General features: G+C 52.5%; 1 protein-coding gene across 8 annotated transcripts in view; it reads left to right on the top strand.

Annotated features, from left to right (window-relative positions):
* Positions 1 to 25808, top strand: part of EFR3B (EFR3 homolog B) — a 151838-nt gene extending 126030 nt beyond the window's left edge. For 7 of the 8 annotated variants that reach the window (XM_073335563.2, XM_073335564.2, XM_073335559.2 and 4 more), the window contains 13 exons: positions 507 to 618; positions 4109 to 4160; positions 4752 to 4924; positions 5779 to 5854; positions 7351 to 7512; positions 10680 to 10811; positions 11236 to 11303; positions 11876 to 12003; positions 12515 to 12606; positions 14859 to 14907; positions 15731 to 15837; positions 16783 to 16832; positions 17535 to 25808. In XM_073335563.2, the coding sequence (XP_073191664.1) occupies positions 507 to 618; positions 4109 to 4160; positions 4752 to 4924; positions 5779 to 5854; positions 7351 to 7512; positions 10680 to 10811; positions 11236 to 11303; positions 11876 to 12003; positions 12515 to 12606; positions 14859 to 14907; positions 15731 to 15837; positions 16783 to 16832; positions 17535 to 17640 (1307 nt within the window). In that variant the 3' untranslated portion in view covers positions 17641 to 25808. The remainder of the gene's footprint in view (positions 1 to 506; positions 619 to 4108; positions 4161 to 4751; positions 4925 to 5778; positions 5855 to 7350; positions 7513 to 10679; positions 10812 to 11235; positions 11304 to 11875; positions 12004 to 12514; positions 12607 to 14858; positions 14908 to 15730; positions 15838 to 16782; positions 16833 to 17534) is intronic. The other variant, XM_073335560.2, reaches the window with a different exon arrangement.
* The last annotated feature ends 514 nt before the right edge of the window (positions 25809 to 26322 follow it).

Below are 26322 nucleotides of genomic sequence, written 5' to 3'. Positions count from 1 at the left end.
TGTGTGCTGCTAAGCCCGGGGCTGAGAGGAGCAGGATATGCCGGAGCATACTGCTCTGAAGGCCACTTCTGCTGCCTGTGTGGTGCTGATTAAGGTGGGTCTTTCCCCCGCTTTTGGCTTTCTGAGGGGCTAAAGGGTCCTGCTTGACGCCTGTCAAGACCAAACGCTAATCGCCTGAGCTGTGTGCTGGTGATGACTTACCCAACCTCTGCTACTGCCCATGAATGCCGGTGGGCCACCCAGCTGATCCCGCTCGCGGCAATCCGAGGAGGAAGCCCCCTTGGTGCTCTTCCTGAGGTTCAGCCTGGGGGCTCTCTCTGGCCAGGCGTGTCGTGGGGTAGGTAAACGGACGTGCAGGGCTCAGTTCTGTGTGGGATGCTCACTGACCGCTGAGGGCAGAGATGGGTGCGCGGGCGTCTGCTGTGGAAATGGGAACTGGGCGTGTGTTTCTCCTGCAGGTTGACCTTGACGGTCTTGCATGGTCTTAGTGCTGTCTGTCTTCTCAGGTTCCTTTGCCAGCACCCTCCCCACCTATCAGAGGTCCGAGGTCATGCTCTTTATAATGAGCAAGGTCCCACTGCCTTCTCTGCACCACGCTCTAGACGCTGGGAAAGCTGGGTGAGGACAAATTTACTTCTCTTCTCTCCCTGCCCCTCCTGCGGAAAGGGAACCTCTCTCAGGTGACACACTGGAAGCTGATCAAGAATTGGGTTTGGATTCGCTCCAGCAGGGATCCCTGGGGAAGTGTCCCCTGCCTCCCCTGGACATGCACCAGGCCAGACTTTAGTTCATATCCCGGACCAGTTTTCAGGAAGGTCTTTGACTCTTGGGGCCGCTTCTCTGATTCATTGTACAGTAGAAGACTCCTTTCACTTCTAGGTCCCTGGTTCAAATCCAGCCTCCGGTGGTTGAAGGTAGTGTCCATCCATGACCTTTATAAAATGAGCTCCGGTCAGCTTTTATTGGATGGGTGCCCAAATCACAGAGCCACCACCACAGCTGGTCCCCTTAGTAACCGAGACACCAAAGAGCAAGTGGGCCATGGAGGCTGACCTCCTGTCACCCCCGCCTCCTCAGTCAGTGCTTGGTACATTGGGAGGGCCGTGGCAAGGAAGCTTGCACGGCCATTTCTGTGACTATCGAGACTGCCATGCTTGCCATCTGCATTCACCCTCCAAATTCCCCGTCAAAGCCTCTTTACGGCGCAGTTAGAAAGGCACGTGAATCCAGTGTGTCATGAGCAAAGGGTTTCCCTCTTCCTTCTCACGCTTTGCTGCCTTTTCAGAATGTGACTGAAATCCTTATCCCAGGGCAAGAGAGCTTTGGGAGAGCAGAGCTTTAATAAGAGCGGCCATATTGGGTCAGACCCAGGGTCCATTTAGCCCAGTGTCTTGTCTTCCCACAGTGGCCAGTGCCAGGTGCTTCAGAGGGAATGAACAGAACAGGGCAATTATTGAGTGATCTGTCCCCTGCTGTCTACTCCCAGGATCTGCCAGTCAGAGGCTAAGGACACCCAGAGCGTGAGGTTGCGTCCCTGACCATCTTGGCTAATAGCCATTGATGGACCTATCCTCCATGAACTTACCTAGTTCTTTTTTGAACCCTGTTATAGTCTTGGCCTTCACAACATCCTCTGGCAAGGAGTTCTACAGGTCGACTGTGCGTTGTGTGAAGAAATACTTCCTTTTGTTTGTTTTAAACCTGCTGCTTATTAAATGCTTTAATGCTGCATCTCCATCCTTTCAGGCAGACGTGGCCACAGGAGACTAGTAGCTTCATCAGAATTAGCCATGTGGGTTTGCTTGACTGTTCTGCTAGAGGCTGGAAGTGCGCAGAGGGCTAGGGTTTCAGGCAAGAGACACAGTCAGGAATCCTGGCTGGTATTCCCCACCCCGTCACTGACTCACTGAATGACCTGGAGCAAGTCGCTCATGGCCTGAGGTTCCGGGGTGTGGAGCACTCAGCTGCCACTGAAGACAGTTTCCCTTGTCTCAACCCAGGGGGAATGATACCATGATCACTAGCATCAGCTTGGAGATTAGAGACCGCTCTCCGGCCGGAGTGCAGGTGGCCGACCGCTTGAAGTCACTGACGCTGAAGGGGAGCGTCCATATACGTACACGTCCTAGTGTAAATTCTGTGCTCTGATTTATGGGCCTGGCTCCTGGGGAAATAAAGGGTTCTGAAGGCCAAATTCAGCCCTAGTGCTAGAAGTCTAGTTCTGGCTCTAGAGAAGTCTGTCCTTTCCTGGAGGGAATGCCTGTACTGAGAGGGGGAGGCGTTGTAGCTACAGAGCATGACAGCTAGAGATAAGATGATGTCCCCATAAGTCGGGTCACGAGTTCAGCCTTGGCCAGTGACTAGAGCCGGGTACAAGTACATTTGGGAAAGGGAATAAAAACCAGGGATGTGACCTAAATCCAGAGATCAGACAAGAATAGCGGCCGCTCGCTGCTGATCACAAACGGAGCTCCCTGAAGGGCTGTCAGTGATAGATGTCAGTCAGGCCCAGATAGTGCAGGAACTGCCTGTTCTTTTCGTGACGAATGCCCTGCTGCTTCTAACTTGTCTCGTGGCTGAATTAGAAGAGCTTAAGGAAGCCAGAAGGACAAAGCAGGTCATAGATCTCTCTGTAGCTTTCCAGAGGGATGGGCCAAGCTATTGTAGTTCCCATTACAGAAGAGGGCATGTCAGATCTTAAAGCATCACCGATAACTGTGTGGTATTTAATGAAGCGCCAGCCCATTTGTGTTAACACCACAGCCCAGAGAGCAGCATTCAAGCTTGTGGCTAGTTTGTGTGTAAAGCTTTTACCCTCAGTGAGTAGAATAATGCTATTTAGTTTTTGCTATGGAAAAGAAACACGAGACTAAGGGTGTTGGGGGACAAAATAGAAACTGCTATTTGGAGCCAGGATAATGGCAGCAAAGATGAGAGATACTAGGCAAAGCGCTTTGGAGGGTGGTGCCAGATTCATATCGCGACTAGATTCTTAGCGCTTGGTGTGTACAGGATTCGTATGGACAGCCTCATTTACGCTGGTGTAATTCCCTTGACTTCAGCGGAGACACTCCTGATTTGCACCAGTGCAAGATCAGAATCAGGCCCGCTAACGTCAGTGCTGCCCCTGCTGTGAGATCAGAGTCAGGCCGGCGGCCCCCGGCGGGTGAAAGCCAGGCGTTTCCAGGCTCGGGGATGGCAGACTGGAGTCCCAGGAGCCATTTAGCGCAGCACCGCTATCCGCTTCATCCCCAAGAGTTTTAAAATCTTACTAGACGCTGCGGGAAAGACGCAGCTGACTCCGTGCGAGGGTACGAACTCGTCTTTTACCCCAAGGGTTGCTCTTGCTCCTAATGAAGTCACAGCTCACAACTGATCCTTGTGGGACGTGGCTTCCTGCCAGGTGCTTTAGCCTTGGAGTTCAGAGCTAGAGGGCGCGGAGAGAAGTCTTGTACATGGCCGAAGGACGATCGCGTTTCCCTGCAAACTCCCCGTGATGTTAATTGATCCAGCGAGCACGGACTGAGTTAAAATTCCAGCTGCGTCTATGCTTAAAATGCTACAGTGGTACACCAGCAGCCGCACTGCTTCCGCGTAGCCACTCGCTGCGGTTAATCCCCTCCCCGAGAAGTGGTAGTTAGGTGAACAGAAGACCTGGCGCTGTTGAGAGGGTGGGTTAGTCTGGCTTAATCGCATCCCCGAGAGACATAGCTATGCCAATGTCCGCTCCCAGTAGAGACCAGCCCCCACATAGGGACCTCAGGATTTGTCTTACTGTGCAGTGACCGGGGGTGACTGTAGGATCACTGTCTGCAAACAGGAGGGTGTGAATGCTAAGGAGGGAGAGGAATTACGTCTGGTGGCCTGCAGGGGTCTGACTAGGAGCCAAGGGCAGTGACATCTATTGAGCAGTGAGTGCCCCGTATTAAGGTTAGTGGTGTGGCCACCGTTGCTTGAGCTGTTAAAACTGGCCTGGTTGAGGCATGAGGAAATATCCCATAGGGAACACTCCTGCCCTGGCCCTGGCGCAGGGAATAAACTGATGGCTTTGGGTTTGTGTAAGTCTCTTTTCCGTGCCGAGTTCAACGTTGGTTTTTGTCCCCCACAGGGAGAATCGGAATCGCCTGACTCAGATAATGCTGCTGAAATCCCTCCTGCAGGTACGAACGGGCTCTCCTGAGCAGGTGTGGTTTGGCAGCAAGTGCCCATGTGGTCTCAGCACGGGCCTTGCCCTGGGACAGCCGCTGGCTGGCGGGCGGGCGGGCATGCACCTGCCCTTCCTCAGGAAGGTTTGACTGCTCACCCTCATGCAAAGAACAGTACCCATGTTCGAACACACTATACCAAAGCAAGGACTGGCTGAGTGGCTCCGTGGCTAGTACCCTGCCGTGCCACATGGGTTCGATTTACAGTCCCTCTGTCTGGCTTTTCGAAGCTAGGGACGCGGTGTAGGTTGCAGGTGCAGCCCCGGCCTGTGTGCTGGAAAAGTGGTTGCTGCCCTTCAGGACTCCCCATGCAGCCTGCCTCTGCACCAGCCCAACCTGTAGCCTGTTGGGGCTGCATGGAAGCTCCCATGCCAAGCTGCTCCCTGTGCCACGAGGGGTTAAAATGGAGCTCGGGCTGGTCCTCTGCAGGCCAGAGCATCTCTTCCGCCCATCCCCCAGCTTTAGGAAATGCTTTTCTCTCCCTGGGACGTTTTCCCCACTGGTCATATCCCTCTCTGCTCTCCCTCCACCTTGTGCAACCTGCAGGTCTCCACGGGTTTCCAGTGTAGTAACATGCTCACGGCCCTGCCTAGCTCTTTCCTGGACAGGCTGCTCTCGGCTGCATTGATGGAAGACGCCGACCTGCGTCTCTTTGTCCTCGAGATACTGATCAGCTTCATTGACCGCCATGGAAACAGGCCCAAGTTTTCAACTATCAGGTGCGCTGGTGTGTTTCACCCCGACGGGTTGTGGCTGGGATCGGACTCTGGTTTTACATCCGGCACCTACGGCACATGTTACAACAGGCATACGCTCACCCTTTAACGCACATTTCCTGAAATTAGTGGTCATTTTTCAAGAAATTAACAGTTTTAGTGTTCGTAAAGAAATGTCGAGAGGCATAATCTGGGGGTGTGATCCCAGGACTGGGAACCAGCAACGACTGGCTACTGATCCTGCTGCTGATTTCCTCTGGGATGCTGAGCATTTAATCGTCCTGTGACTCAGTTTCCCTTTCTGTAAAATGGGGATTGATACTTGCTGTCCTTACGGGGGCAGTTGTGAGGATTATTAACTAACGCCTGTAAAACCCTTTAAAGATGAAACCTACCCAGTACTACTCCCACTGCCTATGCTCACTTCCCAGAGCCTAAATGCCCAACATAATACCCCATTGATTAGGAGCCTTCCAGAACACAGAGACAGGACACTCGGTCAGGGAGCTGACCGTTGAGATGATGATGTTACATACAAGTGAAGGTAACTGCAAACAGAAGCGCTGGGGCAGGAACAGGACAGGGCTACTGCAGAGGACTATGGTCAGGCGATAGCTCAGTCTTTCTACATCTCTTAATAGCTCAGTTTTCTTTAAAAATATGCCACAGGGCCTCCAGCAACGGGTCTTGCCAGACCAGCTTACTCCCTATAAGAGGCGCGGTAGCGGGGCGTGTGGAGGCGGGGATTTGTATTCTACCGAGAAGACTAAGGGAAGGGGCAGTTCTCTGCCTCCTACAGTATTCCGCTGTCTCTGTGTCTTAGATTTCCCTCCCCCCTTGTCTCTCTTTAACTGCAGCACCATCAATGACATCTCTGTCCTGAAGCTGAAAGTGGACAAGTGTTCCCGCCAAGATACCGTCTTCATGAAGAAGGTAGGCAGCTGGCCGGCTTTATTTGATGGTAGCCGCTGGCCGGCTTCTGCGCCAGGTCACTCTCCCACAAAATGCATGTGATGCGGCCCGGTTCCCCGTGTCGCGGAGCAGCGTGGCTGCGAAGAGAGGAAAGGTCTCGGTTCACCCGGGTCTGGGAGCACCCAGTGATCGTGTGAGATACGCTGACCGGATTCTAATAGCTGATCTCCACTCACTGCCCTGCGAATGTTCTTTTGCATCCCCAGACCGTCCATGGTTTTCCGTTGCGAGGGGATCTCCCCGCAGAATCCTTTGCGCTGTTTCACAGAATGCTGTAGTACCTAACAACATGTGCACTATTGAGTGGTATAGTGTCAGAGGCAGCATTTACCTTGGATAATTTCACAGCTACAAGTAATCTTACAGTGATCACCGACGCAATGTCCTGCCCTGCGTATTCCCCATTGCTATAGAGTAAATGAACCCACTTCTACCCACCCATTCAATCATTGCAACTTCCACAGAATCCCAAGAGAATCTGAAAACTGTTATCTAGTAAGCTACACGTGTGCCTTCTGTTCAGTGATGCTCTGGTTGCCTCATTTGTATAACAGGGTTTCTACCCTGTTTATACGCACAAGATTTCCTTTGCAACTAGAAAAGCGAGTTCAAGTTGATGATGAAATCTTAGGACTGGAGAAACTCTCTGGATTCCCCAGACATGATGCTGAGGTTGTGATCCTGAGGCTGAAACCCACGGTTTCTGGCAGTAGGAGAATAAGCTTCCAAACCCCTGCTAATCTGCCCTGGGGGGTGGGGGAACAGGTAGAAAGGACTCGCTGCAGTTTCATAGCATCCGTCTCTTAATGTAAATCTGCACAGGCAGCTAGCTGCCTAGTGGAGCCAGGATTTGGTGGCCTGGTTTTGTACGGACCGTTGGGGAAATCCATGGGTTTGTAGACCCTACCTGATGGGGGGGCCCCTCAGGAGCGACCAGAACACAACCAATAAGGAACCTAGTTTCAAACATTGGATAGGAAGCTAGAGGAAAGCCGGACGGCAAAGGGCATGCAGCCTCGCGCCCCGCCTTAGGACAGTGCTTGCATCCTTTCAGTGGGCCTCGTGTGCTTTCCGGACTGGGGATGGTTTTTGGAATCAGGAGCCGGACCCTGAGATGTGCCGACTTGAGGGGTCTCGGCTCCTTACAGAAGGTGCACAGCCTCTCACAATACGAGACTCCAAAAGGCAGAACTGCTCCCCCTTGAACATCGTTGGGCCAGATTCTGCCCGTGGGAGCTGTAGATGCAACCGAAGGCAGAACGCAGCCAGGCAACGGCTCCCCTAGAGCAGAGTTGCCGGAGGGCTAATGTCTCTAGTACTTAGCGAAGGCTGGCTAGAAGCACCTGCCTGCGTGACTTGTGCCGTGCTGGGCTGGCTCCCGTTACGCCTCTCTGACAAGAACCTGTATTTCCCCTGGGCCCAGTTTACGTGGTGCCGTGTTCTCTTCTCTCCGGCAGCATTCCCAGCAGCTCTACAGACACATCTACCTGACGAGCAAAGAGGAGAGCAACGTGCAGCCTCACTACGAGGCGCTCTACAGCATGCTGGCGCTCATTAGCATCGAGCTGGCCAACGAGGAGGTGGTGGTGGACCTGATCCGCCTGGTGCTGGCCGTGCAGGTAGGATTGTGTGAGCAGTGCAGGCGCCTGGGGGCGGGGCCCACCGTGCAGAGGGCTCCTCTCCCCTCGGTGCAAAGAGGGGATCGACTCAGCTAGGCATGGAGCAGACAGCCCAAAGTGGTGTAAATTCCATATTGGCAAGTGGGTGAAAACAAATTTATCAGGGCTGGATTCTGGGCTCTGTTAGGTTGCTTGACTTAATGGAGTTTTACACTGGCACAGTGGAGATCAGGATGCGGCCCCATGTCTATAATGCCTCCCTTTCCCAGATGGGTGCTGTGATGTTGAGTTAGGGAGGGCCCACGGCGTTGCTCCAGATTTCTGTCTGTGCAAATGAGATCCAAGTTTCGCTCAGTGCGTCGAGGCTGGTACAATTCACATTGTGAGGGGCTGCAGGAGGGAAGTGTGATATGGTACTCCTGGGGGAATTCTGCACCGCTGCACATGAGTGGAAATATCCCCTCCTCCGCAGATTCTCTTTGCTTCCCCACAGAAAAATGTTGTGTGTGTGGAAACAAAGAGAAGCTGCACCAGTGCGCACTAGGTGTGGGTGCGTCTGTTCAGGCAGCCGGGGGAGAGATAAGTCAAGGCGAGGGGAAGTGGGGGGTCTGGGCATGCCCCAGCTGCCCAGGGACATTAGGCCTGGCTGGGTGTGGGGAGGAAGGGGGAGGAGGAGAACGGCATCTGGGGCTGGGTCAGATCAACCCCCGGGAACCTCCCCCAGCTGCAGGAAGCTCTGCACTGTGCGGGGAGGGAAGAGGAGGCTCGGCGGGGGTCTAGGTGTAGGGGTGAGGCTCAGCAGAGGGGGTTGGGTGCGGAGGGGTGTGTCTAGATGCACGGGGGTTGGGTGGACAGGGGGAGTAGCTTCCCATACAGTGACCCCCTCCCCCCATTTCCTGGCCCCATTGCTCTTCAGCCACAGGGAAGGAGTCACTGTGTGGGGAGCTGCTCCCCCTATATGCCTAACCCTCATGCATCTGGACACTGCACCCCCCACCCCCCCGGCACCCAATCCCCCCCGTCAAGCCTCACACCCCCCCTGCACCCAGAACCCTCCCACCGAGTCCCACTGCATGACACCCCCTACATCAGGAGCCTCCCCGCACCCAGAACCCCTCCACGCCACTGACCCCTCCCGACACCCAAACAGTCACCTCCCTAAGTCTCACACCCTGCATTGGGAGCCCCCCACCCAGACCCCTTTCCCGTGGAGCCCCAGCCAGCTGTACCCTGACTCCCCCCCACCAAACCCACTCCCCCAGCACCCCAATTCCCCTCCCCTCCCCACTGAGCCCTAACTACCTTCACTTGGACTCGCCTGCAGAGTCCCATTCCCCCGACCCTGAACCCCACAATGAGCCCCTGTGCATCCAGATCCTCCCTGTACACACCCCCACCCCTGCCGAGCTGCCCGCATCCAGGTTGTGCCACACAGAACCCACCCGGTACTCTTGAGGGAATTCTGTACCAAAACTTACAATTTTTAGAATTCTGCAAAATTCTGCATGTTTTACTTGTCAAAATAACACAGTAACAATGTAACCACACCATTTTCAATTATTTGCTGACCAGTATTTTAAAATAAATTACTATAAATAAATAATTGAAAATGGTGTGATTGTATTGTATTGTTTTGACAAATATGCAGAATTTGAAAACCTAGTGTGCAGAATTTTTAATTTTTTGGCGCAGGATTCCTTCAGGAGTAATGTGGGAATGGGAATTACAGCCGCACTTTCATTCTGTCCCCTTGGTTTGCAAGTTCCACCATCTTCGTCTTGATCACAGTCAAGTTTCAAAATCTGAATGAATATTTGAGAACCGTTTCTCTTCCACGTTTGCCCAGTCGGTACCAAACCCTCTTCTCTTTTAGCCTTTCACTGCGATTAACATTATAATAGTCTTTTTATTTCTCTGCATCAGGTACCCAGAAGCCTCTGGGTACCTTAAGAAAATGGAATAAATAGCAATACAAAAACGAACCAGTAAATGCAACGTAGCCAGTAAACCCAGATGGGAAAACAACAAAACACGAACATGACAGCAGCCCTGCCCTGCCACTCACCTGTCGCACACACAATGGCAGTGAGCAAAGCCACCTGCCAGTAAGATGGAAACATAATGCCGTATGTTCGGCAAATGCAGACGAACTTAGCTACTACCTTTCTGCGACAGATTGGTTTCAATGGAACATCTACTTAATAGTAGACCTAGAAGATGCATGAAGGAGGGTGTTGTTCTGAGGTGAAGTGGTTGAAGGGACATCCAGCTTCTGAGCCTAAATCGGTGTGGCACGTAGACATCTCGGCATTTGCCCACACGGGGCTAGCACTGAGGTGGAGAAGCAGCTCTATGTTCATATCCCATCCATGTTGTAGGCTGCTGGCCTGTCTGCCCAGCCCAGGAAGGAACCAGCGTCACCCCTGAGTCTATTCCAGGCCCTGAGCTTTATTTCTTCCCTGTAAATTCAACACGTTAGTCATCTCTTCCCAGCTAACCCGGGGTCTTCTGTAGGGGCCTCTCTATTGCCTTCAGGTTTCCACCATCCGACTTTCCTGCCACAGGGACCAATCTTGCTCCGGTCGCTCTCCATCCCAACTGAGCCACTTGCTGGTTTGTAGGCTCCCCTGACGGCTGGCAGGGAGGCAGCTGATCCGTCACAGACATAGGCGCCCGCTCTGTGGGTGCTCTGGGGCTGGAGCACCCCAGGAAAAAAGACAGTGGGTGCTCAGCACCCACCAGACACAGCTGATCAAGCAGTTTGGCGGCTGGGAGAGGGACTTGGGGGAGGGCAGTGAGCAGCTGGTGGGGACCTCAGGGGAGGGCACGGTGTGGGGCGGGAAGAGGCGGAGCGAGGGTGAGGCCTTAGGGGAGGGGGCAGAGTGGGGGCAGGAAGAGGCGGAGTGAAGAGGAGGCCTTGGGGTGGGGGTGGGGGTCTGGGGGGGCACCCCTTGGGTAAAATAAAAATCCGTGCCTATGGTCACAGGCGAGGCTGGGCCCAACTCCCCTTAAAGCGCCAGCTGCCCTGGGACACCTTTTTTTGGTCCCAACCTCTGCCAGTTAGTTTGCTGTCTCCCCATCCGCCTGTCCTTGCTTGGCTAATGAACTAACCCGCTCCCCGGTCTGGCCCCTGCTGCCGGGTCTCTCCCTGTCCGTGGGCTTCGCAGGAGATCGCCCAGATCAACGAGGATAACCTGCCTGTGTACAACCGCTGCGCCCTCTATGCCCTCGGCGCCGCCTACTTGAATCTGATCAGCCAGCTCACCACGGTGCCCGCCTTCTGCCAGCACATCCACGAGGTCAGTGCGCCTTGCAATGAGCTTGGAGGGTCTCAGTCAACTGTGACCAGATCGGGGTCTCCATCAGGAAATCCCTCCCCTCCCCCCCGCAGGTAGCACTTACTGGCCCCCTCGCTGATTGTCTCAGCAGGGAAGCCGAAGACTGAATTCCCCTCCCACTCCGAGAGGGGGTGGCTCCAGGGCAGGGTGGAGGCAGGCCTGGGGCTGAGGTAGGGGGTGTGTGTGTGGTGGTGGTGGGGTGCTTGTGTGGCCTCTGCCCTTGCAGCGCCTGTTCTGTGGGTAGCTAGAGGATTGTTGTCTCCAGGGCTGTGCATCGGGCCCCTGTCCCCAGCACTAAATTGGCCTTAACGAAGAAGCCTGAACAGCTGCAGCTGAGTTGGTTGACAAGCCGCTGACAGGTTCTCTTCCCTTCCCTCCCCACTAGGTCCTCGAGACAAGGCAGAAGGAGGCGCCGTATCTACTCCCAGAAGACGTGTTTGTGGAGACGCCCAGGTAAGCACCTCTGCCATGGAAGGCACTTGTCACCCTTGATTTGAGCTGCGAGCAGCGGCAGAAATCCTGCTGTCCCTGTCAGAACCGTCGCCTGCAGCCAGGCGCCAACAAACTGTGGCTCTTTATAATTCTCCATTAGCAGCCCTTGTGTGGGATCGAATTGCCAGATGAGTTGAAGGAGGAATCCTGGAGAAGTAGCTGCCAGGGAAACCTCCCAGCCGAGTCATTTCCTTTCCCTTGGGTCCTTCACTGAGTCGAGAACGTGCATCAGCTCAGCCCCGCCCCCCAGGTGGTGGCATCACCTCCTCCAGGCGGAAATGCTGTGGGGCCTGGTTCTGATCTTGCTCGGACCAGTGTGACTCTGCTGTCGCCAGTGTGAATCAGAGGCGGATCAGGCTCAGTCTTCTGTGCCCATCTGGACCGATCTGGCTGTCTTGGAGGGACGTGGAGCAGTCCCGGTCCCCTGTGCTCACCTGGAAACCCTACAGGCCTCTGAACAGCAAGGGCCCAGGTAACCCAAACTGCAGCATGCCAGTGTCGTCACCTGTTTTCCTCCCTGTTCAATCACACAGGCTGACGAAGAGCTTGGATCACTTAGTGCCCGAGGTCTTCTTCCGACAGAGCAAGATCAGCGAGGTGCTGGGAGGCAGCGGCTATAATTCAGACCGGCTCAGCACCCCTTACATCCCCCAGCTGACAGGTATGGTACAGAGCGTCCCTGTGCGCTGCGGCCTTTTTCCGTTGCTGTGTCCTGCCGTGCAAGCAGCATGGCTCCGTGGCTAGCTTCCGAGATTCAAGTCCTTCCTTTGCCATAGACTCCCTGCGTGACCTTGGTCAACTCACTTAGTCTCAGAGCGCCACCTGGACAATGGGGATTACTGCACTGGCCTGCCTCACAGGGGGCCGTGAACATGAATGTATTGTGAGCAGCTCCGATGCTACGGCAGCGGGGGGCCAAATAACTACAGGAGAGAGAGAAGTGGAACCGTAGGGTCAGAAAGGACTGCAAGGGTCCCCTCATTTACCCCCTTCTGGGACACAGGATTTGTTGGGTCTAAACCATCCCCATCAGATGGCTCCAGCCTCCTTCTGAAAACCTTCCACAACCTCTGCATCCTTCCCTCTTCTGACCCAGACAGCCCCCTTCCGAAATGCCTCCGGGTGTCTCCCCTCTCTGCCTTCCTGACGGGTTGGCTCCCCCTGTTTTCCAGATGAAGATCGGTTGTCCAAGAGGAAGAGCATTGGTGAGACCATTTCTCTTCAGGTCGAAGTGGAATCGAGGAACAGTCCCGAGAAAGAGGAGGTACTGGGTGCTGCCGGTTTGCCGCCTGCACAGGCCAGCCTGAGAACGGTCCTTGTCGTTGCACCATGTCACCAGCAGGAGGGGTGCTTTTTGAGGCTTGCCTAGACAGCTCCTCTGCTGGTGCCCAGTGTCCTGAGCTGGCTGGATCGGCAGGGGAGCGCTTGCTTGGGACAGCCATTTTCCTATCCAGTCTAGGGATGGCAGAGCCCTATTAGATCATGGAGTGTGAACCCAGAGGGAGATGATTTCCGGCCTGGGACGCTTTTCCTGAGGATGTTTCCCTTAGCCCCCAAAAAAGGAGGACTTGTGGCACCTTAGCGACTAACAAATTTATTAGAGCATAAACTTTCGTGAGCTACAGCTCACTTCATCGGATGTAGCTCACGAAAGCTCATGCTCTAATAAATTTGTTAGTTGCTAAGGTGCCACAAGTCCTCCTTTTCTTTTTACGGATACAGACGAACAAGGCTGCTACTCTGAAACCTCCCTTAGCCCATTACTTCTAGCCCCGTCCAGAACATTTCCCCTCCCCCCCTCAGTGCTTACACCTTTTAAACTTTTGCACAGTGTTTCCATCTCTCCCACTGTGGGTGCTGTGCAGACTGTGGGTGCTTCCGCCGCCCCCCGGAGCGTTTTCCCCCTTCTTTCCACCGGGTCGAGATCTTGGCGAAGACGCACTCCCGTACGCCCCTCCTGGCCCCCTCCCTAATTGCCTGATGTCTGAGATTAGCTGTTCACCAGCAGCGGACTTGGCTCCATGTTGCACTTGCAGTTAGAGAGCGACTCAGACTAAAACCCCCCGGAAGCTCCATGATCTTCAGGGAATTTCAGATTTGGTCTTAATACAGATCCTCGCTGTGCTTAATACAGATCCTCGCAGCTACATTAAAGGCACAGGATCTGTGGGAACGAAATACCTATAAAAGACAAGCCTGAGCCTTCCCTTTGGTGTTAAACATTTTCCATCTCCTGACCTGTGTTCTCTCCCCATAAGCTCCTGTTTTAACTGGATAATGCAACATACTTAAGCACCGTATAATTTTTCATTAGTATGCACAGCCGAGCACTCGGTGTCTGCGTCTGGGCGCTGCAGGCCGTGAACAATGGAGTAATAATTCACTCCTCATGTGTTCAGCAGGGCGAGGTGAATAGGCCTTGTGTCCTCCGTATGATTTATAGAGCCTGACTCCCCTGCTGGCGGCCAGGGCTGGGTAATCAAGGCTTGTGTCCCATCCTCAGGGGGAGGAGGAGCTCCCACGTGGTGATTCTGTCCTGCATTTATCTTCCGAGAGCCAGTTTGATTGCTTTGCTCTCTGAAAGCCACTGTTTTGGGCAGCTGCTTCTTGTTTATCCTTTTCCATAGACTCTTGGCACTAGGGTCACCACCCGTCCCAAAATGGGCAGGACAGCCCCGAAATGTACATTTCATGTCCCGGATTCCCTGTGGTGCCCCTGTGCCTGTCAAGGCTCAGGGGTGATGCCAGCCTCTTCCCATTGTTGGGGGGCTTAGGTGGGCCTTAGCCCCCGCTTGCCACAGGGCCGTGCCCCTCCTTTCTCACCTTTCCCCCCCGCGGCCCCCAAGGCTCCATCCCTGGCCAGGCTGTAAGCTGGAGCCCAGCCATGGTAAGAGCCACCCAGAGAGCCCAGGCCACCGTGGGGAGTCCCGCACCCATCACCTGCCCTAGGTGGTGCGCCCCAGGGAGCGGGGATGTGGTCCAGGGGCTGCTCTCAGGCACTCCAGCCCCCTGACCAGGGCAGATGGAGCGTCTGGGGCTCCTCACAGTGGCCCGGGTTCCCTGGGCGGCAGCTCTTACCATGGCCTGACTCTGGCTTCTGGCCTGGCCAGGGGGCGGGGCCTTGGAGGGGAAGAGGAGCAGGGGGTGGGGCCACAGAAGGGGCGGGGCTCCTGCATGTGTCCCGCTTTTGCCTTTTGAAAAGGTGGTTGTCGTAGTCGGCACCTTCATAGATCCATAGAGTTTGAGGCCAGAAGGAACCATTGGACCATGTAGGCTGAGCTCCTGTACAGTGCAGGCCATTCAGTTTCACCCAGGTACCCCTGTCTAGAGACCTGAAAGTTATCGCCTCCTAGTGGTCAGCCACACTACTGGAGGAATCAATCCTCCGAGTGGGCTGGCCCCTAGAACCGCATGGTCTGTTACTGAAATGAAATAGCCCCGTCCCCTTTCTTTCTTCTGCTCTCAAAGACAAGCTGCCCTGGAGATATAATCTTTCTTTTGTTGCCCTACCCCTAGAGAGCCCCCGCTGAAGAGATCACGTACGAAACCCTGAAGAAAGCAATTGGTAAGTAACTGAGCGATCTTTCCGAGTGCCACAGAGTTTAAGGCCGGACCGGGACCGTTAGATCATCTTGTCTGACCCTCTCCATGCCACAGGCTGTACATTATCACCCAGCTGCTGCTATGTTAAGCCCAAGTTAGTCTTCACACAGAGGAAAGATCGAGCTGTGTTGGTCACATTGTGTCTGTTCGGGGGTGTAAAACATCCCCTCTTTCTGCTGTGCTGCTCCACGAACGTGACTGGAAGTGTCAGGGTGCAAATTCTGCCCCAGGCCCACCATACTGCCTGGCCAGCGAGTCTTTAACTCTCACACAGAGAGACCTCCCTTTAGGGCTGGAGAGATGGCCAGCTAATGGTCTGAGCACAGGACTGGGAGCGAGGAACTGCTCAGTTCTAGTCCTGGGCCTGCCACTGACTCTTTCTGACCTTGGGCATGTCGCTTAAGCCAAAGTTTTCAAACTTGTCCTTTGATTTTGGGGTGCGTCGGTGTCTGGGTGCCCAGAATAAGACGTGGGGCCTGATTTTTCCAAAGGTGCTGAGCACCCACAAATCCAAATACAGTAGCTGTGCCGTGTGGAGTTCAGCCTGCTCTCGCCACCTGGCATGCAGGGGAGATGATGGGTGGTGGGAAGGCACCGCTCTCTGGGTATTCTGTGCACACCAGGGCTCATAGCAGAGCATCCATTCCCCTGGGGCTGGGCAGGATCTGTGCATGGCCCCAGGACCCATGAACAGAATGATTGAGACTCTAGCGCTGTGTGCCTGGTGCTGCGCAGAGCTTTTTCACCATTGCTTTGTCGCCCCCCCCTGCCCCCGGGTGCTTTAGTAGACAGCGTCGCCGTGGAGGAGCAGGAGCGAGAGAGGAGGCGGCTGGTGGTGGAGAAGTTCCAGAAAGCTCCCTTTGAAGAGATTGCGGCTCACTGCGGTGCCCGGGTGAGTCTCTGCTTTTGGCCTCTCACCCACCGGCTCTGCATTGCTGTGGAGATGATGGGCCTGTCCCAGTGGGTCACAAAACCAAAGCGTAGCACACCGCAAAGTGTGGATCATGTCCCCGCTAATGGCTGATTTGCTAGGCGATAACACCCTACTACTGCTACCTGCCAGCTAAGCTATGCCTTGAGCTCAAGTGGTGGAGACCGATGTCGTAGTACGTTCCGAGTTCAGATACTGTTGGCGACGCATGGGACAGGTTGTTGTGAAAGCACAGGAAGCCATCAGCTCCCTGAAGCTGAGACACCTCTGGAATTAGGTGGTCTTCGGGAGTGACTGATATTTAGACCTTTCTGCTGTAAATACCCCAAAGTCCCTTACGCATCAGAGAGAAGGATCTCATCTGCCAGTGTTGAAATGCAGCCAGCTAGGGGGTGGAACAGAGCAGCTCTCAAGCAGCTCTTGCACTGCCCTTTGGGACAGGAAGTGGAGAATCCCATATCCAATTAAAACCACAGTGGGAAGGCAGAACAGAATTATCCAAGTCTAAATTTGGCCAGGGCACCTTGCTCCTGTGAAACATGTCAGGGAAACACTAACAGCCCCAATTAGTCCGGACTCCAGATCACAATCTCACATGAAAGCTGGGATCTCAAAGCACCACTTCACGCCATGCTGCAGTGTTGATCAGTACAGACGCAGGATGGTACCTGCATCACCAGCACCCCTTCCTGCTTTATGGAGATGTCCTGTGGAGGTGCACTGAGGACTCTGGGTGAAGGAGTGTGTCCCATAGTCAGCTGCACTGGTGCGCTGCAGCACCGGGCACCCTGCTGTGCCTTGCACAAGGACGCAGACCGGCAGCGGTGTGTCCGGGCTCTGCGGTTGTAACAAGCTCTGCCGTGGCGCAAAACCTCAGATTAATGGAATTCTTGTTGTTTGTTGCAGGCCTCGCTGCTGCAGAGCAAGCTGAACCAGATCTTTGAGATCACTATCCGGTGAGCGTCAGACTCTTTGGGGAGAGGACAGTCAGAGGAAGAGGGCTTTCAGGAGCCCGCTTTGCAAGGGCAGGGAGAGGCTTGTAAACTACAATGCTGGGTGGCCCGTGCACGAGGATGGATTGAGACATGCAGGGGGCAGCCACAATCTTACAACTGGAGACATACTTGGCTCTATCAGAACATGGGAGGAAACAGGCCCCCCTGCCCCTAAAAAGCTTCAGGCAAGCCGAGTACACAGGACAACACTGGGAAGGTGCAGAGATACCACCAGTGAGTGCAGAAAGGCTTGGCACAAAGGAGGAGAAGGAAGGTCAGCCTCTCCATTAGATCAGGCCCCACCGACATTCCCTTTGCCTCCAATCTGCTTTGTATGGTTCTCTCCCATGTTCCCAACTCCCCAAAGCTGTCAGTGTCTCTGGTGGGCTTTGGACCCCGGCAGGCCCCCCTTGTCCTCTCCAGTTTGGCTCTAATGTAGAGTCACTAGGTTGGATTTGTTCCTTCACATCAGTTGAGTGGTGATAAGTCTTCACCTTCGGGTAACACAGTGACAGGCTCCTGAGTTGGGAGGGGGAAAGCTTTTGCAATCTTCACAGCGAGCAAGAGTTGGGCAGAACCATGGCCGGGCTGGGTCCTGTTTTTCCGGTTTGATGAAATGTGGGAGTCCACCTGTAACTCTCCTCTGTATCTCTGACATTCCAGACCACCCCCGAGCCCATCCGGTACCATCACAGCAGCTTATGGCCAGCCCCAGAACCACTCCATCCCGGTGTATGAGATGAAGTTCCCAGATCTCTGCGTGTACTGAGAGTCGAAGCGCATGCCGAGAGAAGGCCAAGGCCTTATGCAACTGGAGCCAAGGGGGAAACGCGCCTTCTGCATGAATGAAAATGAGTCTCTTGAACTCAATAACCCTAAAGGAAAACCCCTCTTGGTGGACTCTTTGGCAGTCTTCCCTCTTCCAGAGCTACATGGCCCGAGACCACCCCACAATCCTTCAGCCATTTACACAAATCGAATGTACTTTTTTTGCCACCCTATTTTTTCTCAGCTAGTTCAGGGTTTGACAATGCATGAGACTCAAGGGCCTTCAGGAAACCGTTTGAGTTGTGACTCCAGCAGTGAGAAGTCGGGGAGCGCACAGGGGTAGCTGAGTTTTGCTTTAGCTTCCCTTTTTAGAAGCAGGTTAGAATTTTTTTTTGGGGGGGTGTTAGCTCTTACCCTGGAAAGAGTTTGGCATGTTGATGTCCCACTACATAAAGCAGACCTATGTCAGTGACAGGTGTCACTCACGTTTATCTGCCTTTGGTCAGTTTAGGAGAGTTCTTTCTTAGCAAGGAGCTGCTGTCCAAACTTGAGGTCTTCTGTATTTTAAAGACAGACTAAGTGTACTTGAACATAGGACCCAAACTTGTTGCGAAAGGTGAATCCTAGTTGCCTTAAGACAGTCCAAAGCAGTCAGAGGCAGATTGACCCAGGACGTAAAATTAGTCATCACAGTTGGATGCATATTTAAAAAAAAAAAAAAGGATTATTTTTGTGCTGCAGGGTCCTATACATCAGATGTATATTTGCCTTTCCAGTAATGCTGGTTTAAGAAGACAAAGGGGTTGATTGACAGACTGGTACAATCAAGGCGAACACCCTTAAACTTTTCCTGCATGTTCTCAACTGAAAGGGAAATGACTCCTGTAATGAACCAGCTTGTGTGTGTGTCTCCCACTCTGTGGAGTGAGTGCCTAGAATCCCAACGGCTCAGCCCTATACTGCTAACAGCTAAAAGAGGTTCTCTGTTAGAGCCAAGTGGCAGGGGGTCGTGGGCTTCTGGAGGAGGAGGACCTGCTCTGTGAGCCAATCGAAGTTGCCAGTGGTACGCAGCAGATGGGGAGACCCTTTAAGTCCTAGGTGGTTATAGATTTGTTGCATACCTGACTTTTAAAATCCATGTTTCAGTGGGGATTGTCTTGCGGAAGACCCGGACCCGGATCTCACAGGCGGTGGGTGAGGGCTGTACTGATGTGCAGGCGGGACTAAGGGTGGGACAGCCTTGGAGAACCCAGAAAGAAGCAGCCGCAGGAGTGAAATGGGAATGGAGAGAAAGGTGCATTAACCCTTTGAACTCTGGCATTTCCCAGATGCCAGCCCAAATGGGGCGTTAGACTGTGTGCCGCGTGCAGACGGTTCAGGGAGTGCATGGAGGCACCTCCTCTAGTTAAGATAATGATTACCCCCCATTTTCACATGAGCCCAGTGTTTCTTTGGGACTGAAATTTCCCACGTTTGGGCTCTGTCTCACTCTCGCTTTCAGCAAAATCCCTCTGGCAAAGGGACCTAAAATAAAATGAAAAAATTCTGTTTTTTGAACCATTCCAAACGGTTAAAACAACAACACAAGGCGACAGCAAAAACAGCTGAAGTGTGAAAGTGGTGACTTTGTGCAGGCAGAGGAGGGTCTGTCATCTGCCAGCTTCAAAACAGGAGTTCAAAGGAGTTTCCCATCCTACATCTGCCCCTGGATTCTCCCTTCAATCATTGTGGCTTGATAATCCCATTTTCTTGTTCCCAAATATGTTTTCCTTTCCCCTAAAAACGTACACCTCATTTGCCATCTGAATTTGTCTAGCTTCAGCTGTCAGCCTTTGGACCGTATTAGACCATTCTTTACTAGATTGAAGGGCTGATTTTTTAAATATTTGCGCCTCATGTAGGTACTGATAGATTGTGATCAAGTCAGGCCTTAATCTTCTCACTGTTAAGCTAAATAGATTGAGCTCCCTGTGCCTATCATTATAAGGCAGGTTTTCCAAGCCTTTACTCATTCTCCTGGCTCTTCTCTGAACCCTCTCCAGTTTATCAACATCCTTCTTGAACGGTGGGCACCAGCACTGGACACAGGATTCCAGCAGCGGTCGCACCGGTGCCAAATACAGCGGTAAAATAACCTCTCTACTCCTGCTAGAGATTGCCTTGTTTATGCATCCAAGGATTGCATTCATCCTTTTGGCCACAGCGTCACACGGGAAGCCAAATATACATGACCCTAAAATCTTTGTCAGAGTCACCGATTCCTGAATAGAGTCCCCCATCCTGTAAGTATGGCCTGCATGCTTTGTTCTTAGATGTATATATCTCCTGAGGCCTTGTCTACACAAACTTGCACCAGTTTTATGAAACCATTTGTTTCTTCGGTGCAAGCACCTATGTAAGGACACTCTTAGTTCGGTTTGATTGGGCTAATTCAGTGCAACTTACATTTGTTCTTGATTGATAAATAAGCCTGGTTTAAACCAGCATAAGAGGGTCCATGCGGCCTTTCGCAGCGATGTAACGAAATCGGCATAAAATGGTGTAAAATGCACACCAAGGACCTGATTCTCCCCTGCCTTGCAACTTGTGTGCTCATTGACACCTGTGCAAAGTGAGAGCTAAGTGCGTGAAAATGCTGCCAGATCCAAAGGGCAGAGTTTTACAGGCACTTTGCACAGATGTGAGTGATGTCACAAGGTGCTAGACGGGACAGTCAGACCTGCTTTGCTGCTCAACACAGAGCAAACAAACTGACCAGGCAGAGATCAACCATTCCAGTCTCTGATCTGTTGTAACCGTAGGAGAGAAAAGATTTTCCGACAGAAATGTGATTTATTATGTGGGTGAAAATTCCTCCCTTCTGAACTGCTCAGTGTTCAGTTTCTTGGGATGTGATAATTCCTCTAGTTCTCAGTTGTCCGGGTAGAAAAGACCTGAGTTCGCAATGTAACAAGAAAACAGTAAGGAACAGAAAACCCTTTTCAAAGAATACACCATTCAGGCCGCCTTCTTTCGTCATAAAGAAACAAAAGACCACACAGCCACTCTTCCCACCCTTTGCATCGAAGGGAGTATCTTGTTTTGGTAAGGTTTTGTTTTTAACATACGTCCCTAATAGGGTTTATTTTAATTATTTGTATTCGTTAACCATATTTTTTGCTACATGTTACGTTAGAGAAGGCAGGTCAATGAAACACACCTTGCTATTGAAGCAGAAAGCAGTGGGGTTGGAATGGTCCTTGGTTCCTGGGGAAGTTCATAGCACCATCTCGGACCACCCCTGGAGCTGGTTCTATCCTGGCACGAATCAACTTTACTCTGAGTTTAGCCAAGTAAACTCTGAAGAATGGTGCAATTCTAGCAGCTCAGGCCGGTATTCAGGACCATTTCCCTTCAGCAGCAGAAAGCCTGAGCACAAGTCAGAAGGCGGAGAAGAGAATTGATTCTGGCGCTTTATGGCCCCAGATCTTGTCCTGCCCGCCTCTGGGCCCCACCGCGCCTGCTGATAGAAGGCAGTGGAGTTGGGGAGGGGGGTTCTGCTGTGCAGCTCCCAGAGAGTCTGCCTCAGAGGCCAAGCCTGGGCTCTCTGCAGCACAAGGAGACCATCTGCCCAGGCATGTTGGGTGCCTCTTGCAGGGTGGGAACCTAGCCAGTGGATCGGGATGGGCACGCGGCTCCTGCCAGTGTAGGTGGAGCAGTGGCTGGAGAAACTCCTCCCTGCCCTGGTGGGGGTCCCACACAAAGTCCACTTACTCCAGCTTTGCGCCAGGGAGGAGGGAGTGGAAACGTGAGGGCAAATAGCACGGCCAGGGCTCAGCTACCGGGACGATGGGCCTAACCAAGGCAAGGTCGGTCAGAGTTAGAAAGCAGCAGGCGGGTTTGTCACCGGAACTTCCCGTAGGAGGCCAAATCTAGCCCTCCCTGGCATGGATAGTCAAGGCCCACCAGGCCTGGGGAGCTGCAGGACAACGCTGGGTGGGGAGGTTTTAGCGGAGGGACGTGGGATCGGACAGCTGCTGCCTCCAGACATTAGCCCATGTTAACCGCAGACACATGCTATGGCTAGCGGCTCAGATCACCTGCCCTCTGAGGAGAAGGGTGAAGCGCCCCTGTGGCACCAGCCCCTCCGAGCGGTTTAACCTGATGTGTCGAGCCGCTCCAAGGCGTAGACTCAGTGTAGACAAAACCCTGCATTGAACCTGCCTTCTTCCCTCAGGGCACAGGGTCTGCACCTTGGCGCCAGAGCCCGAGGCGATGTCTGGCTATGGAGGGGCCCACGTGCCAGCTGCCATCTCAGAGCGGCAGTTTCTCCTCCAACCCTCCAATAATCTCCCCAGGTGCCCCTTGGCCCCCAAGATTCTCCTTCCCAGGCTCTTCGCCCCCATAACCCTCCAGGCTCTATCTCCAAATCCCCCTTCCAGACTCAGACTTGCAGCCTGACTTCTCCGCTGCCCCCAACCCTCCAGTATCCTGGTCACCACTGGCTTCCCTGGCCCCAAAGCCTTCCTTGCTGTGGAAGGGGAGAGTCCATGGGAATCTTGTCACCCCTGGTGTTTGGGGCACCCTGAGGTGGCTATGTCTGAAGCATCCCATGTGGAGCTGGATGAACCTGAGCAGCAAGTGGTTTCAGTTTTTTGAGGGGCGGGGGGAATGTGCAGGTCTTGGGGGAGAAAAGGGAGATTTGTTTATTGTCCATGCAAGTGGGCAAGATTTCTGGGGTCCCTGGCAAAGTGCCACGGTGCAGCCCTTGCCATCCCAAATTCTGGACACACCTTGCGGTAAAGGGGGAAGTTAAGGCCCAAGTGAGAACTCCGAGGGAAGCTCTAATAGAGAGGAAAGGATTGTGTGTGTGTGCACATGCACCACTGTTATCTATTGGAAAGAATCAGAATGGCTTGGCTGTGTGTCATAAGCCCTATACTGCAAACAGCTAATGGGGATTCTCCTTTAGCCCAAGGGGCTGGGACCTGTGCTTGTGGAGCAGGCAGTTCTGAGTTTTTTTTTCCCGTGAAGCTCTGAGTGCAGGCAGTGTGTGGCCGGTTGCAGCTGCGAAGTCCTGAACCGAGCATGGGTTTGTTACAACAGTTACAGTAGCTCATTCTTCCGAAAAATTCCTTTTTCATTCATGGCACTTCCCTGGCTGGGAGGGAGCCAGTGCTGACCCCTTGGGTCCCCCCTTCAACTTGCCTCAAGGGGGAGAGCAGGAGTGGGAAGCAATGAGATGCAGAAGCAGCATTTTGCTTTTTCCTTCACAGAGAACCCCTTCCCGAGACATTCTATAAGACGTGCCGGCCTCTCCTCTAACGGCTGCATGTTGGGTGAAGCCTCACGCTCCATTAGTAACTGTCTGGGACTGATCGCTCAGGAGCGGAGCTGAAAGTTTGAGAAAACGGGGAGCATTGTGACCCGACACAGGTGTCCAGCATTTAGCTGGGGGGACAAGGGTTATTTTATCAGTGAGGCTCCCTGTCCCGAAGTGGGAGTAACCAATGTAAATAACTTGCGTACGCTTAGAAAAACCAGCTGTTAAACAGTAAGTTCCTCTGAACGACTGCCTCCCTATAATCCCTGGACATACATACAAAGTGCTCGGTCTAGAGGACAGGAAAGGGTGGGAGGCATGACCACATTGTTGAAGCGGGTTGCGCTCCATGGGAATAACTGTAATAGGAGCCCATCCCATTAGAGCTGGTCTGTGGCGGGGTGGTGACCCGCTCCGGAGGCTGGAATGCTAATTCCCCGGGTGACCAGCAGGAGGCGCCGCAGGGGTGAGTCCCTGCACCGCTACAGAGTTGAAGGCTTTTCTTGGGAAAATGGGGTTTTGTCAAACAACATTTTTCAAGAAAAAGTTGTTTGAAAAAAAATTCTTTTTGTTTAAATTCAAAACAAAAAATGTTGGAAAAAACGCCGAAGTTTTTCCCTTCAAAGCTGCGAGAAAACGCCACCTTTCTGGATCCCCCCCCCCCGCCTTCCCACTACAAAATTAAGGGGGGAAGTTAAAAAGTGAGAGAAAATAACACCTTTGCCCCTCAAAACTTGTATTTTCTTTCCACTTTTGGATATCCTGTCTCTTGAGGTGAGAGAAAATAACATAAAATACTTTGACTTTTTCCCCCAGGAGCGGGAGGAAAAAGGGGGAGTGTTTTTGTTCCCCCCTTCCGACCAAAATGAACCAAAACTCTTCAAACTGAAATGTGTCAAACCCCAAAATGTGTGCAAAAATGTAGAACAAAAATAAAATATTTTAGTTATTTTTAATTGCGTCAGTAAAAGACTGGGTCCAGTTAGCTCTATATGGTAAATAGGAAGCTAGATTTGGCCGTTACGACAGGGCTGCTACTTCCCCACCATAATACCAGGCACTCCGGTTACCGTTGTTCACGGAGCCCAACTTTTTCTTCCGAGGGAAGGGTGAGTGTGTCTGGGTCGCGGTCTCCTCACCTGGGCCACGTTGCCCTGAGACTCGGGCAGCAGTCGCGTGGATTCCATTTCTGGTCTCCGCTTCTCCCCCCTCCTTGGCCATATGGGGTCACGAGCCTTTTAGCAGCAGCAAGCAGCTTCCCAGTTGTCTTCTAACATGCCTCGAATCCAGTGGAAGGAGAGGGTGTGGGGAAGGTCCGGAGCAGGGCTTAGTTTGTAAAGAAAGAGGCGTGAGGCTCAAGCAATTTTTTTACTTTCATAACTGATGCAGCAGGCCCAGAGGTGCCGGGGCGAGGAACCGCCAGGCCCAGAGGTGCCAGGGCGAGGAACCGCCAGGCCCAGAGGTGCCGGGACTCAGCCCTGGCACAAATGAAGCACTGGTATGGAGACACAGTAGGGCATTGCCTACATGGCTTCTGCTTCACTGGTGACCAGCACAAATATGAACGAGGCTCAGTTGGCTGTTGGATTTTCTAGCAGTCTCGTCTAAACTTGCTCAGAGTAGGGTTAGACAACGCAGGGTTAAAATGTCAATGGTTGGTGCATACTAGTGCAATCACTGACTGTACTAGTGCAACCATGGGAGATGTGAATAAAAATGCCGGTGTAGATACAGCCTAGGACATGTGGTCTACCCAGGCCAACCAAATCAAGAGTGGCCGCCTTGGTTCACTGCAAAAATCTTGCGTGTGGGGGTTACTTGCAATTGGTCAGGTTAAGTCACATGGTACCGATTCTATTTCCTGATTGTGTAAGTGCACAAGCAAGCACTTCCCAGTGCTGGTATTCATACGTGCAAATGAAAATGTCATTCCTGTGACGGTTCATGCTCGTAAGGTTTGGTCGCTCAAATGCTCATAGGAAAATTCACCCAGCTCTACCAACAGTGGGACAAATCCTGAAGTCCTTACTTGGGTTTGTACTTGGCCAACTTCCCCTTAAAGGCAATGGAAGTTTTGCCTCAATAAGGACATCATGGTTTTGCCCATTGTTTGGCAAGAGTAACAGAAGCATCCTGCAGAACGGGTTGGATGCTGGGACAGAAAATCAGAGACGGGACATTGGAGTAGCTGGACAATTGGCCATAGGGTGACCAGACAGCAAATGTGACAAATCAGGACAAGGGTTGGGGGGTAATAGGCCCCTACATAAGACAAAGCCTCAAACTGAGGGACTGTCCCTATAAAATTGGGACAGCTGGTCACCCTAATTGGCCATTATGTCAATTCCTGCATTGGCTTAACTGGCACGGAGTGATTCTTGAACTTCCTCTAAAACCATGTGGGGCGGTGTCCTAGCTGAGACTGATTGGAACCCCCTTTACTGTAGGCTTGCCCCAAATTGCAAACAAGCATGTCTTGTTTCAGCCTGTGGTGAGATGCTTCCACCCACTCCTCCTTGGAAATAGTTTCCGATATTTGCACTAAGAGTTGAATTTTGACACGTGATCTCCATCTGTAAATGTCTCCAGCCGTGCATTGTGATTGTACGTACCGTTTAGACCTTGGGAGTATAGATAGTGTATATATAATTAGATATAAATATATTTATATAAGCCTGTTATAGGTGCATGGTCAAGTTTCCATTTCTGTGTTTCAGGAACATTAGATCATTTTCTGTGTGAGTAACCGAGGGCAGGAATAAGTTGTTTTGAGTTGCTAAAGGTCACATTTTGGTAAGGGGCTTTGTTGATATTTTCAAGTAAGTCATCTCTGCCCTTTTCAAATAAATGTTAATGTTGCTCTGTTATGGTGCTTTGAGATTTTTCGTAATGGGAATGCGTCGTTGAGAGCCAAGAATGTTTACTACCCCTCGACACCGATTTCATGGAGACAACAGGAAACACAGCAACGGTTTGTTTGTTTTTCCTTCTGTGGGTGTATGTAGAGGGCATGTTAAAGCTGGAGATGAGCATAAACTGGGTTTCTTGGCCCTGATTCTCCTCCCTTACTCTAGATTTACACAGTGCACCTCCAACCAAGTCAATAGGCCAGATCCTTAGCTGGTGTAAATTGACATTGCTCCTTTGACTTCAGTCAAGCTATGCTGCCTTACCCGGGTTGAAGTTCTAGTCTAGGAGAGCAAAGAATTGGAAAAACAGGTCCCTTTATATCCCTCTCTCATATCCTTAAGAGCACAAGGACGGCAACACTGGGTCAGACCAATGGCCCATCTAGCCCAGTGTCCTGTCTTTCGACAGTGGCCAGTGCCAGGTGCTTCAGAAGGAACGAACAGAACAGGGCAATCGTTGAGTGATCCATTC

The sequence above is a fragment of the Lepidochelys kempii genome, chromosome 3 (genome assembly GCF_965140285.1).
Source record: "Lepidochelys kempii isolate rLepKem1 chromosome 3, rLepKem1.hap1, whole genome shotgun sequence".
In the NCBI taxonomy this organism is placed as follows: Eukaryota; Metazoa; Chordata; order Testudines; family Cheloniidae; genus Lepidochelys; species Lepidochelys kempii.
The sequence above is the reverse complement of the archived record's forward strand: the minus strand, read 5'-3'. Positions and strand labels throughout refer to the sequence as shown.